Below are 14,147 nucleotides of genomic sequence, written 5' to 3'. Positions count from 1 at the left end.
AGAAAAAATTTGCATTCGGAAGAGATTAAGATCCATCTGCTGTTAGCTATCATTTGTATGGGAGATCCATGCAACTTAATGGTGAGAGAAAATTAAAAATAAAAACTGTACTTGTTGAGAGTGGGATTTGAACCCACGCCCTTTCGGACCAGAACCTTAATCTGGCGCCTTAGACCAACTCGGCCATCTCAACGTCATTGAAAAGCATAGACTCATTTAACTATTTTTTGTTTGTTTGTTATGATGGTTCTACTTAAATTTTGATGGTCCAGACCCAAAGACTGTAAGGGTAATACGTAAGAACGCGATGGGATTTAAGAGAAACTTCCAACTCATCACATGTCTCACAACTCCTTCGTATTACACTCAGCTGAGTCAATCCGGATTCCAACTCAGGGTCCAACTACCTCGACTAAGTTTAAGTTGGGTTTCTAAACTGAAAGGGCCACTCATCTGGGTTTCTAATTTTTTTTTCATGAGTGCCAATCAAATCCAGTTCGAAGAAATGTGTACTGACTTGTTTTTCAAATAAAATCTAAAAGTGTAATTTACACTGCACTTTTTAAATTTTCTTTTGCGACAACGAGATCTCATCTGATAAATCCACTTCCCTGTCATTTCAAGCTTCCGCTAAGCGAAATGAATATCATCCTCACTGTTCACATAATACAACATTTTTTTATTTTTTTTTAACTTTAAAATCCAATGAAGAAAGCAAATTTTATGAACACCTTCCCCCTTCATGTCAAACAGGCCTTAACAGTTCTGAAAAGCCACACAGCAGACAACCATATTACAAACTACTAACTGCAAGGAAGATGGTGAACCACTACTTTGAACAGAACTCCGGCAGTCTCACAAGGTAAGGGGGGAGACTGGAGCTGAAAAAGAACTAAGCCTGCAGGTAAATTAGTTGCTACCCAAAGCCATGTAGCCGAAAAGTAGAGTTCAGCAAGCATCTAGATCTCGACATGGAGGAGGTTTTGGCTCTCCAAGCAAAGTAGTGTTCCCTCCAACAGGTCCACTCTTTATGCGCTGCGGATTCTGAGTGCCAACCTGCAACAAGAATGCGATTCATTGTTTTATATGTCAACTTATTAATCGAAATAAACGGATCCACCAGACAGCATACTCACCGGAGGAGCCTCTCCCCTTCTCAACATCTCAACGATTTCAATCACTCGCTTGGGTGTCACATCCTCCTGAGTTTTGAACCAAGACAACAGATTAGTCTCTGTGATCAGTTCCAAGATGGGTACTAAAAGGGTAGCAGGATAAGTTTAGACTAGACAACGATCATTGAGAACCCACATAATAATTGTATGTATATCCTTCAGAACCTTTGGAATAGTCAGCAACTGTTATCATTGGGGCATTCACACAGCATCCCTGCACACATTCATGTCAGAAAAGAAATAAAGAATAAAGTGGAAAAGCAGATTGACAATTCCTTAAGATGATTTACTGATCCATTTTGGACTTGGTTCCTAATGCTTTTCAGTCATTAAATACAGAAAGAAGGAAAAAAAATATTTGGAAAACACTGTTATGCTTTTGAATAAAATTCAGTATCTAGTTTTGCTGCTTTCGTTGACATTATTGCAGCTGAATTAATTCTGATTTTTTTTGTGAAATTCAACTGAAATGAAGTGCTATATCAGGGTATTGTTTCCATTGGACATGTAACCAGCAGTATACCCAAGGATATGAGGCTCATTTTGTCAGCCTAATACATCCTTGAAAGGGGCTCAAACACCCTCAACAAAATTACAACACCCATGGTATTGTCCCTCCCTTGCTCAACTTCACACATTTCAAAGCACTGGGAGATTTGTCAAAAATTCAGGGGTTTTATATTGAAATGAAACACAGCTCTTCTAAGAATTTAAGAAACTCTCACATAAAATGATAAATTTAGGGGAAAAAAAAAAGCTTACCATGCATTCCATTTCCCCAACAGAAAACATCCCATCTTTGGTTACTTCTGCAAGAAAATATTACAAGTAGGTCAAAGATTTGAAGTTTAAACAACAACTCTTTTTTCATTTTTTATTTTTCTATGCATAAAGACATTTTCTCAAGCCTGAAAGAGAGGAAACATACGAAGGAGGAGGAAGGAGAGGAGCTCAATTAAAATAATTTACGATTATGCAAATTGCATGCTACTCAACGAATAAGCCTACACAAAGTTCATGTCCACAAGCACATGATCTGTTAAAACCAGTAATAACATCTCCCGCAAACATTTCCACCCTAAACATATCAAACTAATCACTCCTTGTCTAGAAAGGTAAAATCTGAAATGAAATCTGTGCTAGAAGGAAGTTGGGCATTACCGCAACTGGTGGAAATTACTTCCATTAGAACTTTACTAGGAAACAGATTCTCATACTATACTCACTGATCATGTTCAGACATAGCATCAGTGATAACAGGCATGCCAATTCCTTGAACTGCAAGCATGGATTGCATGTGGAAAAGACAAAAAGCAAAATCATCATCATAAATATGATAAGACAGGATCAACGACCATTAACATTCCTCCAAGTGAGTTGTCTGTTATTAGCGGCCAGCAGTAATAATGAAGAATCAATGGTATCACATTTTGTTTTAGCAATGTTGATTACACACGCAAACTACGCCTAATATCACCAATGAAACTTGAATTCAAAATCCCCCCACCCCAAGCCACAGATTCAATCGGCATACCACATGGTTTTTTACCAAGAAGATGTAATTTGAAGGGAAGACATTGTTCAGTCATGCCAGTAACATGGTTGCCAGAAGCATATGATCGCAAATACTTTGCAGAATAACTGGTTTTGACTGGCATTTGAATGCACTCTACTGAGATCAAGTTACTATGTAATCTATTTTAGTATGCAAGCTCTTTATAAATTTTGACAGTACAGCAGAACTCACCATTCCGTTTCACTCCCAGGTGTTTCAGTAAGGCGTCTTCAATTTCACGTGAGCCACGTATCATACATGGCGTTGTCCCACAAACCAATAGGTGGTATTTACCAACCTGCATAACCATAGAAGACTTAACAGTAAGTACTATCATATTTGACAAGAACACATTATTTATTTTTGCTTTTTTATTTATAAGACATAGTACTTATGCTAAAAGGGTCAAAAAATTCTTTTTTTTTTCTTTTTATAATGCACAAAAGGTTTCAAACTGAAATAAGAAGGCAACTTAAAAGTAATGAGAATCACCTTTGTTCTGTTGAACATTGAATAAAATGTGGCCACTTCGTATACACGAATTGGAGCAACTTCTATAATTTTAGCCACCTGGAACACCCAGGGCAGAATATAAGCATGCAAGTGGCGTTACTCTGTCTCAAAAAAACTTTAGAAAACAAGAATCAGGCTAGCTCCTAGCGAAGGCTTAACACTTCAAGACTTTGTTCAAGGCCTGAAGCTCGAGCAAAGGACATGCAGAAAATAAAACATTATTTTTTACTTGGAGACTCACATGCACCTAGAGCTTCATAAAAGAAAGTATAGCTAACTAGCATACATCATTTTAGCAAAAACTCCCATAAATTTAGATGAAGGTAATTTCAGGAGAGTAATTTTAAAGATAGTAGTAACAAGATATCAAACTGTAGACAGTTGATCGTGTAATAAACTTACAGCATTCATTGCAGAAACAGTTAACCATCCTCCCTGCTGTTGCTGTGCAAGATCCAGTAGAGGGATAACAGAAGATTGCTTGTAGTTGGATGGATAGTGAGATAATATCTCCTTGACCTAAATACAGATATATTTTACTATTACTTTGCAACTTTGACTGAAAAAAAGGAAATAAATAACAGTCTAAATAAAACTAATGCAGAAAATAATAGAGAACTTAAAATAACTTATTAAATCAAAACTATACAAGGAAATTTTATTCAACTCTCATTTAGCTTTATCATCTGCATGATAAAAAAAAAAAAGGTATATCATTGACAGGTTAAAAAAAAAGTATATGACAGATATAATTTTCAGACTACTTCGATATCTTTATATTCCTTCCAGTTGCTTATTATTTCAGTGCCAAAAAGTTCCATTACAAATATGGGCCTCTTCGCTAGCTTCTAGTTTCAGGTATTCGGATTCAAGTCTGTGCTAGGATTTGGGGTGTAGTGTGCATAATCAATAGTCAGAGAAAAAACAAAGGTTTCATTACAAGTCACAAGTACTATGATCCAATACTGTCTCACCATAGAAAATACACACTTGGTCCAACCAGACCTGCACTATCTCCAAATACCTATGGCCGTCGAATTAATTTTCATCAATTTATTTGACCTCAATAGCACTAAAAGTTTGCAGATACTAATGATCTTTAATCGTTCCGCAATACCACCAAAACTTAACTTATAGCTAATCGTTCGTAAATGCCAGTAGTTGAAGTCATACGAAATTCTGCAATGCAACTCAAAACTGCTGGATGAATATCGAATTCAAATAAGCCCTGTCCAGGACATCGCATCTTATTCGAATCATTACGCCAGTAGTCATTGTACAAGAAGATGCTCAAAGCACCTCAACCATAATGAGGCCATGCAGCTAAAAAATTCACTTCTTTTCCACGTTCTAAAGCATAATTTTTTCTGTTAAAATTTCCACTTAGACTGGAATCGGATCCAACATCCCAGTTCCGCCAGCAAAGGGAAGTAAAGCCAAAATTTGACAGACACTAAGTAAAAAAATACTCACACTTTCCATATTGGCATCATTAAAATCCCACGGAATGTCTGGATTGTTATCGGGCGTGTCAATGTGCTGCGAAATTCATCCAATTTCAAGAAAGAAGACAAGCTGACGATCAGAACAAACCAACAACCCCCCCTCCTCAAAAGAAAAAAAAAAAAAAAAAGAATGGAGTAGTAAAAGTGAGAAGAAAAAAAAAACTGACTCACATAATTTAGCGCGGTGGAGAAGGAACGAGACGCTAAAGATTTAACCTGTAACACGATAGAGAAAAATCAGACAAAAACAAAGGCAATGAGAGCGATTGAGGGGGAGTGGGCGTCGTTGACGAACCTGAGATGGCGCGAATAACTGACGGATCTCAAGGAGGCGTTTGCTGAGGCGACAGACGGACAGAGAGAACATCGTCACTGGCGCCTAGAGAGAAGGGTCGCAGAGGGCAGTCGGGGCTTGGGACTCGGGAGTACGCAGGCCTCGAGAGCGAAGTATTCACCAAAAGCCCACCAACATGGGATAACGTGCCCGTATCTCTAATCAGACTAAACTAAAAAAGCTATTTGAGTAGAGAACAATGGCTAGAGCTGTTTCTATTACATTGAAAATATAAAATGATAAAAACAAATTATCAAAGCAAGCACCAGTGGTCTAGTGGTAGAATAGTACCCTGCCACGGTACAGACCCGGGTTCGATTCCCGGCTGGTGCAATAATTGTTTTGTTTTCGTAGAAAAAGAATTTTGGCAATTGAATTTATAATCTTTATATTTGTATTTAAAAGAAACAAATACTTGAATTAATTCAACAGTCTTCGTTATATATTAAAGGGATATTTACCAAAATATCGGATTTGAAAATCTTATTTACCAACATATCCAATTCCAACACTTATTTTCCAAACTACGGATTTTAAAGTTTGAAATCCATGTGTCTCGGTCTAAGTTGCCACGTCATCGAAACTTGTCCACCGTCGCACAGTCTACTTTGAAAGGCGCCAATTCCGCATCTCCTGCGTCGCCGGCGGTGCGGTTTCTTGGATTCCTCAACCAGGAGCCACCGGAATCCGATCCCGATCCTATCGACTTCAACGACAGCAATATTGTCTGGTGCGGCCACCCTCTCCGATTTGTCCTCTTCGCCTCCGCAATCCTGTTCCTCCACTTCCACCTCCACTCCCGGCTCCCGACAGCAATAAGTTCGGTCTAACCGCCGCGCCCTCATGCAGAGGAAGCCCGCACTCAACCCACGCTGTTTTCCGCCACCGCTGCGCGGACCATCCCGCCCGTGGCGATCCCGCGCTCTGGTTGGGTGTCTGACGATTTATGCACCAGTTACCAGAGTAGAAGGCTTACCAGTAAAGGTGGTGGCAACGAGCTCATAGTAGCGGCCGACATTGACGTTTACGAAGCTTACGAGCCTATCTTTGGAAACCTCTTCGTCTTGATCGTCGGACTGGGCTCCATTCTCTAGCTCTATGAACTCGAAGTAGACCATGTTGGGCAGCAGGGTATACGCCACGTCTGAAGGCTTCGATAAAGGCTTCAAGTTCACCCCGAAGTAGCATTCGGAGGATGCGTACATGGTGCAGGTAATGGCAGTTTTCCGTCGGTGTAGAATTCAAGAGCCGGGATGTACTGCGACATGGATCCCATCACTACCACCTCGACATAATTGGCCCTGGGCCACAGTTGCCCCAGTATCCCCTTCCAGCACCCACGATCGCAGATGGCCTCAATCTCATCGGCGAGATCGGGATTTTGGGAGGCCAAGTAGTCGGACATGGCAGAGCAGCAGCTGGGATCGATGATGAAGTCTAGCTGTGCGGATCGAATGTCATAGCAGAAGCGGGTCCAGTTGCGTTCGAGGAAAGTAATAGCCCTGAGAATAGCGGACGCAAAGACGACCCCAAGAACCTGCTTTCGGTGAACGAGGCCTGCGAGAAGCTGGCAGTACATGCTCCGGCGACCGTCCATGCAGAGGATAGCCTGGTCGGGGCTGGTAAAGTTGTTGAAGGGGTCCCTGAAACGACACTTCAAGTGCTTACTCTTGTACTAGCTGGAGAGGATCGGGCGAGCCGGCAGCCCCGAGGGCGTCGACATTTCTGCTTTCGCAAAGTAGAGATACATGGCTTTCCCCTCGTCCAGGCCAGGTACGTACCTGGAAATTTTCAGAAAATTAAAAGGAAATCAAACTTTGTCCCAATAACAAAATTAAATTTTTTTTCTTTGGTCCCTCATATTATATCCATACTTTCTCAAATGAGGTTCAAAGGAGTTCATATATCATATTTGAAATTCTCACTTTTTTATTTAAAAAAGATATTACGGCCGTGCAGATCCATTAAATCTTTTTGTAGTATTTTAATTGCTACAGTAAATGCATTTCTGTTTCATTCAGATTTTAACCGATGAAATTGTTTGTTTTGCAAAGATTATTGATTATACATGTTATGTATTATTTTTTTAAAACCATGATAGAACATCGGATGCAGTGTTTGCTTGTGTTGCTTCGTCCTGCTCATTAAGAGTCGGACGGTGACACTCTCATGAAATTGGATTCATTTAAGTCTCTCTTTCTGGGCTTCAAAACCATGACCAAGTGCTCTGGCTAAGGATGCATCTGCTTCTGCTACTTGAATCCCTGAGATTGGTTTATTAACTACTAGAAGAGCTTAAGAAACCAGCCTAAGCAAATGTGGTTCAGAATTATGAAATTTCTGAGACTGATATTTAAAGAGAGACACAGAGAGACAGAGAGTATACCAACTAAGTAATTAAATACACGGCTGGGGGAAAACAAACGAATAAAGCAGAGAATACAAGATGTTACAATCTCCTTTGAATTTCACTAGGAGTGGTGTTCATCCCAATAATGGATGTCAGTTTGTGTCACTTCAAATACAAGTACCCAGAGGATATATATCACACCCTATGTCCCCATCCATTACAGCTTCCTCTCGCTCCTGCAGAACATATATCACACTTTAGACTACTCCAGAAATACAGATGCGAATATCACCCTGTTTACTTTCATTCTCAAGGACTAGTTTTATGATATGTACATCAATACTCCTTAAAACCATATATTAACTAGAATGAAGGTGGAAAACTCTTTTTTCCAACTAGATATCAGAGGCCTGCCAGTATCTACATTGTCCAGTAAGTAAAAGCACAAAAATGGAATTCAGAGGACATCCCAATGTTTTCATATCTTTTACCACTAGAAAAGCTGACTATTAAAAAAAAAGTAATAATAATAAATCAATAAAAAGCAGCAACTTTGCACAATTGCAAATACAGAAAACATAATAGAAATGAAACTAAATCTAGTAGAACGAAGATGACATAGGACAGAAAGTTTAAATCTTATTTCCTCATTCTGAATGCCTTGTAGGAGACCAAAGACTATCTGAGAGCAATCAATCTTATATGAATTGCATAAATGAAATCCTCCCAAAAGTTTCAGACATTATATACTAAGAAATCATGTTCTAAACTAAGAATATGCAAAACAAAGAAGAGAAGTGACTATACCCGCTTGATCAGGGCACTCATTAGATCATCATAAGGTGCAAAATTGCTATTAGGAATGAAACCTCCTTGCAACTTGGCCTGCTCTGACAGGTATTCCTCCTTCAGCTTCACCTGTCTCTCATTTGTTGACTTCCCGATCTCAAAATTCTGCATCTGAAATGAGCTACTACCAATAGATTGGCACATCAAACTCATATCCACCTTTCTATTAGGCATTCCATTGTTTTGTACCATATTTGGGGCACGTCTGCCCATAACACTATGATGAGGCAATAAATTATTTGAGGGAGGATGGAAGAGAATATGATCATCCAACTTCTGTTTCGGAGCATAGCAGATATTATTCCCAACACTGTTACTTATGCTTCCAAAGTTTGATATCTTTGTTGTATCCCTTGCAGATGATGAATCATGTAGAGTGGCTCCTACAACATTTCTGGTGGAGGCATCGAAAGGGCCGATCTCCATATGTGAGCTCATAGATGAAACACCCTCTGTTACATTCCCACTGCAAAAATTATCATTACTAAAAGGTGAACTACCCCTGGGCAAAGAGTTTGAAGAAAACCCACTTAAAGAGACAGCATTTTGCCATGTGTCATCAAGTCTTCCATGATCAGGCAATTGGGTAACTCCACCACCGATATCAAATGATTCTGGATTTAATTGGCCCACTCTAACAGAATTTTGGTTACTTAATCCTCCATTAAATGTTGACTGCTGAGACCCTTGAACAATCAAGGAATTATTTGACATACTAAGAACAGAATTTCCAAAATCACCAGTTGTCATTCCTGTTTCACTGAAGCCACCAATTCCCAAGATTTGCTGCTGCCCAATAGGAAAAACAGTTGAATCATCAATCGAAGAAGACAATTTGTTTTGTTGCAGTTGGTCCAGATCTAAAGAATGAGGCATCCCTTGTAGTAAATTCCCTTGTTGGTTACCAGGAAGAGGAACCTGCTGGAGCTTTCCTAGATCATTCATTGAGTTCACTGCACTGTGAGGCCTGCCCAGCTGGATCATTCCAGATGAAGAAATCCCACGCAAGCCCAAATTAGCAGGAGTGTTTAACCTCCCAGCAATCCCACCAGCTTGAAAGGATGCAAGAGTAGGTTTTGGCAGTGAACTTGGTCCAGTAAATGTATGAAAGTCTCCAAGTCCATCAAATGAACCCATAGGCAAATAGAAGTCTTTGCCACCCAAAGCAGCGGTCATGTTAGCTTGTTGGCTTGCAACACAACTTATCCTTTTCAGGTACATCCTATATTTCTACAATAAAATTAAAAAGAAAAAAGAAAAACATTGGAGCACCATTAATTGCACATAATTTATGGTAGAATGGCAACTAAATACACAATTTTTAAGAATCAGACTTGTGCTAGGAATTCCCTCATCAATAACATGTTCCACCAGACTCAAAATGGAAAGTCAAGAAAATATCCAGTGCATGATTCATTTTCTGGATGAGTAATCTGGGATGTTGAATGGCAATCCCATCAGAATAATACTTCAAAACCTCCAACAGAACCTCGATCACCTAATTGATAATTAGTCATATAATTCCTTAAGCAAGCATGACATACTCTTTAAGTAAATATGTCTCAAGCTTGGATTTTCATTCAAAACCATTAAAGAGAATAAAAAAAATTTAATAGACAAACCATCAAAAACTCTAAATTGACATAAACATCTTCCTGGTGATTTTTTGAAACCACAGATGGACATCAGAGGTGCAGTTGTGAGTCACAAATCCTTTTTTTTGTCTTAACCTACGCAAAAAAATTACAGAAAAAAAAAAAAGAAAAAGAAAAACTCTCGAAAGATGGCAGCTTTGAATGGCCTTCAAGTTGTTATCTTCAGTACCAAAAAAGAAAAAGGGCCTTCAAGTTTTTCCGAGGTTCTAACAGAATGCTAATATTTTTTTCTTTTTAGATGCTTAAAAGGCAGGTACACATTTAAAGAACACTAATATTACTGATAGCCAATATAACTTAGTGTAAGTTATTACCTGGAGATGGCTGGCAACATTTTCCCTCGTAAGCCTTTCAACATTCATTAGATCAAGAATCCTTTTAGGAACAGCCTCTGCATAAAAAGCCGCAGAAATTGATGCAATGAGAACAGGCATACTAACATTAATGCAAAGAATCAGAGACAAGTCAACCAAGTGGTGCATGGAGAAGGCCCACGATCACCAACTGGAAGGTGCAACTGTAGATGGGTCGTAGTCCAAAACTCTCAACATTTTGGGCATCCCAGTCTTTCTATTCTACCCATTCCCAAGAGAATAAAAGATCCTCTGCTGAAATTTTGGACCACAACCAACTTATTACGATCCTTTAAATTTATTGTTCCATATAGGTGACTCCAATGCAGCTTCCACTTAGAACTCCATACGGTGGATATCTAGTTGAACAAGTAGCACTTACTGTCAATTCCTAACTGATTAACGGCAGCAACAAACTTTCGATGAAGCTCCACTGACCAAACAACACGTGGCTTCTTTTGGCTTGCTGGGTCTTCATTAGCATTCCCGTTCTCTTCACAGTCATCATCATCCTCCTCCTCATTTTGATCTTTCCTTTTCCTGTTCAGTTTTCCATTTGGATCAGTGGCACCGGTTGCAGAAATAGCTCTTCCAGTTTCACCTGCCCCTTGTTGACCCTTCTCACCATCTTCTCCATGACCAGCATTATTCTGATCTTTGGAGTCTGATTTTCTTCTCCGCACCACATGCTGCCAGATATTCTTCAGCTCCTCAATCCTCACAGGCTTTAGCAAGTAGTCACATGCACCATGAGTTATGCCCTTCATCACAGCTTTGGTATCACTATTTGCAGAGAGCACTGAAAAAGAAAAGAAAATAATTAATACAATACCCTGAGTCATGATCAAATTAACATCACTCATATAGCGCATTTTTAAAGGAAGCTTTAGATGTATACCACTACAGAAAACAAAGAAATGAGGAGAAAACTCAAAACTGAACCACTAATTCAAGCAAAAGATAGTGGGATAAGAAAGAGAGGCAGAACATGTGAGCAGTGTTATATGTCCACTTATCCAAGATAAGTACCAGGTAATCATTTTTTTTCTCCTGTGAGAAGTTTAATGAGAAAAGTAAAACTAAACATAATTTGTTATGACTACGCAATATAAAAACTACAAAAAAATAAAACAAAAATTTAGGAGAAAGAAGCTCAAACAACAACAACAACAACAAAAAGTTCATTTAGAACAGCACATAGCATATATAATTTTTGCCTGCTCGTTTTACCTGCTCAGAAACAGTTTGACCACCGGCTGAGTAATGACCAGTCGAGATCTTCTAGTGATCACTTTTTTTTTTTTTGTTCTTTTAATATTAATATGATTAAAAAAAAAAGATCACTCGGCTTTGCAAATATACTAACTGATCCAAAATCCACCAAATGTAAGTCATTTAGTTTCTCTATATCAGTCCGGAACAGATTACAAGAGTAAGGTTTTATCCACACTTCTCTTGACAATCATTACGAATCAGGAAACACATGGAGGAAGATAAAATCAAATTTACTTCCTTCCACATGTAAGCATGAAGTACCCACGCCATTGTTCCACATTTTTCTTTAGATGAGTGAAATTTGCAAGCAGAAAAGAAATTTAAGCACTCACTAATGACAGGTAAGTCCATTTCGAGCCCAACGAGCTCTAGAAGTTTAAATCCATCCATGTCCGGCATATGTACATCACTGATAACGAGATCAAACTTGTCAGTCTTCTCTCTCAACTTCTTGAGGGCCATAACAGCCTGATTGGTTGTCGTCACTGCAAAAATGAAACAAATTAATCCAAGTCAAACCAAATCGCATTCACTGTTTACCGCGAGCATATGCAAACAACTGTGACTAAAGGAAAAGAAAAAGGGAAGAAATTAAATGCAAACAAATCAAGCAACAATGGAGAAAATAAATTTCAGAATAATTATGAAAAATTAATACCTTACAAAGAGAAGGAAAAGGATTGAACAACCCATCGATAGAGAATTTGATTTGGTCAACGGATATCAGCAGAAAAAAAAAAAAAAAAAGATAAAGCAGAAAGAGAGATTTTGTAGGAAAAAGTTGTCTCTTAGCAAAAGTATTTTTTTCTTCAACTTGCTACCGGTTTTTTTATAAAAAAAAAAATATATATATCATCCAAAAACATCATTTACTGTCTACTAAATAAAAACAAAAAAACAAAAATTGCCAATGCAAAACTTGGAAAATCAACCTCAAATCAAACATCCATACCAAAGACACGAGTTTTTCAAAAACCAAATTTTGGTTTAAAAAACTTTATACTAGCCGCGAACTCTCGAAAGTAACTTTACTTTTCAAATACCATGGTAATCACATTTTCGGAGCAAGCTCTCCAACAGCTTCAAACAAGTCGGATCATCGTCAACGGCCAGAACCCGCATACCAACAGGAAAGTTATCTCTGGATCCATCTTCTACTGTCATACTGCCACCCCAGATCAGTACTCACAAAACCCAAAAAACTTCTCTTCTTCTGCTTCTTCTTCTTCTTCCAATCTTCCAATCCCACAAACAGTTAAGAGTTGAACCCAATAGCCAGAAGGCACCTCCGAGCGCAAAACAGGAGCCTGGAAGAATTTGATGATAAAACTAGAACGTAATCATAGAAAGATGGGTAGGGAATGTCTGATGCAGAAGAGGAGAGGAGCAACGGAGAAAGCAATACAACTTTTAACTACACAAATCGAAATGGTAACTTTTTCCTTTTTGTATTTCTTTCGAGAATTATCAGCGTAAGAAGAAATTACAGAAAGCTGGGATCTAGGGAGCTATTATACCTATAAAGAGCATACCTATGCTTTGTGCCTTGATTTTTGTATTATTTCGTAATTTCATTAACCTACGCACCCTTTAAAAAATATATAATATAATATAATATATATATATTTGGGCAGCTCTGCCATTTCCATAATGGGTTCCCAGAAAGTGCTTTCGAGGGGTACATGAAAAGGTGGTCTGCTCCTGGGCTTCCACTCTAATAAGCCCAGTGTAGATCGCAATTTAGTTTCCACGTGTTTTGCGCATCAATCAAAATAAAACAAGAATTTAATCGCCGTAATCATCTCTCTCTTATGATTAAGGTAAAAAACGATTTGAATGGGTCGAGGGCCACAGGGGGGGGAGGGAGGTGGGGGTGTCCTGTACCAGGTTCCTGTGGGACAGCTCATTGGAAACCAGAGGTTCTCTCCCCTAAGCCAAAAGTCCAAAATAATAATTTACGGTGACAGAAAGAAAGTCAATATCGCCGAATCATATGCGAGCCCAAAAAAGGACAATCATTCAATAACAGGACAAACAAACAGCCAGAATTTATTAAAAAAATAAAATTTTAAAACGACAGGGCATTTTCGTCACGCCGTAAAAGCTCTCCCCGCTTTAACTAATTCAAGTACGTTGTTTACTCGAGTATTTTCTCGCCTTGAAAAGGCTAATAATGACGCCCTCATTTTTTTGCCTTACCCGTGCTTCCTGAAAACAGTCCAGGTTCTTTACCGTAATTATGTTAAAACCCTGAGGTTAATGTCTTTGCCGCCACGTTTTCTATCGAGTCTTTTTGACATATGGCGGGGGGGGCCCACTACCTGAGGTGGGGACAGAGGGCAGAAAGGGAGTATATTCGTTTCGGCTTTTAGCGGGAGGAGTGAAGCGGGCCCGCCTTCAGTTTTGTCCTGAAAAGCGGGGCTTACACGCCTACGCGTGCTCCGGGGCTCATGTGGAGTGCATCAAACGGTGGACCTTCTGAGTTCTAACCATCAATTATTCGGACGCGTTCGCTTTATTGTGAGACGCGTCTCACTCCCAGAGGCCGAGTTCGAGTTCAGAGATCAGCCGTACGAAGTAGTA

The 14,147-nt window shown here is 39.1% G+C and overlaps 3 protein-coding genes and 2 non-coding genes across 7 annotated transcripts; 1 reads left to right on the top strand and 4 right to left on the bottom strand.

The window, feature by feature from the left end:
* Positions 1 to 112: 112 nt before the first annotated feature.
* TRNAL-AAG (transfer RNA leucine (anticodon AAG)) lies at positions 113 to 193 on the bottom strand. The gene has a single exon. It is a non-coding gene; the product is annotated as a tRNA-Leu (tRNA).
* A 402-nt stretch (positions 194 to 595) lies between these two features.
* Positions 596 to 5,214, bottom strand: LOC137950496 (NADH dehydrogenase [ubiquinone] flavoprotein 2, mitochondrial-like). The gene is made up of 10 exons (XM_068796987.1): positions 5,044 to 5,214; positions 4,920 to 4,964; positions 4,717 to 4,782; positions 3,646 to 3,762; positions 3,223 to 3,300; positions 2,923 to 3,028; positions 1,938 to 1,984; positions 1,312 to 1,389; positions 1,137 to 1,202; positions 596 to 1,056 (listed from the first exon to the last, which is right to left on the bottom strand). The coding sequence occupies exons 1-10, from the start codon at positions 5,113 to 5,115 to the stop codon at positions 949 to 951; spliced, it is 783 nt and encodes a 260-aa protein (XP_068653088.1). The 5' UTR covers positions 5,116 to 5,214; the 3' UTR covers positions 596 to 948.
* A 130-nt stretch (positions 5,215 to 5,344) lies between these two features.
* TRNAG-GCC (transfer RNA glycine (anticodon GCC)) lies at positions 5,345 to 5,415 on the top strand. The gene has a single exon. It is a non-coding gene; the product is annotated as a tRNA-Gly (tRNA).
* Positions 5,416 to 6,026: 611 nt separating this feature from the next.
* Positions 6,027 to 6,679, bottom strand: LOC137950262 (putative indole-3-acetic acid-amido synthetase GH3.9). The gene is made up of 2 exons (XM_068796649.1): positions 6,286 to 6,679; positions 6,027 to 6,226 (listed from the first exon to the last, which is right to left on the bottom strand). Exons 1-2 carry the CDS (start codon positions 6,677 to 6,679, stop codon positions 6,027 to 6,029), a joined length of 594 nt encoding a protein of 197 aa, XP_068652750.1.
* A 687-nt stretch (positions 6,680 to 7,366) lies between these two features.
* LOC137949811 (two-component response regulator ORR23-like) lies at positions 7,367 to 12,973 on the bottom strand. Of its 3 annotated transcripts, none has more exons than XM_068795999.1 (6): positions 12,608 to 12,973; positions 11,897 to 12,049; positions 10,672 to 11,088; positions 10,251 to 10,327; positions 8,240 to 9,511; positions 7,367 to 7,668 (listed from the first exon to the last, which is right to left on the bottom strand). In XM_068795999.1, the coding sequence occupies exons 1-6, from the start codon at positions 12,726 to 12,728 to the stop codon at positions 7,600 to 7,602; spliced, it is 2,109 nt and encodes a 702-aa protein (XP_068652100.1). In that variant the 5' UTR covers positions 12,729 to 12,973; the 3' UTR covers positions 7,367 to 7,599. The 3 variants fall into 3 exon arrangements, with proteins under 3 accessions (XP_068652100.1, XP_068652101.1, XP_068652102.1); XM_068796000.1 differs by having other exon boundaries at positions 12,620 to 12,973; XM_068796001.1 differs by having other exon boundaries at positions 12,597 to 12,615.
* Positions 12,974 to 14,147: the final 1,174 nt, after the last annotated feature.

This window comes from Aristolochia californica, unplaced genomic scaffold (assembly GCF_029961685.1).
Source record: "Aristolochia californica isolate CCGP_79_NKW_82.1479 unplaced genomic scaffold, dmAriCali1.0.hap1 SCAF_14, whole genome shotgun sequence".
Classification (NCBI taxonomy): domain Eukaryota; kingdom Viridiplantae; phylum Streptophyta; class Magnoliopsida; order Piperales; family Aristolochiaceae; genus Aristolochia; species Aristolochia californica.
Note: the sequence above shows the minus strand (reverse complement) of the source record. Positions and strands in the feature narration are given on the sequence as shown.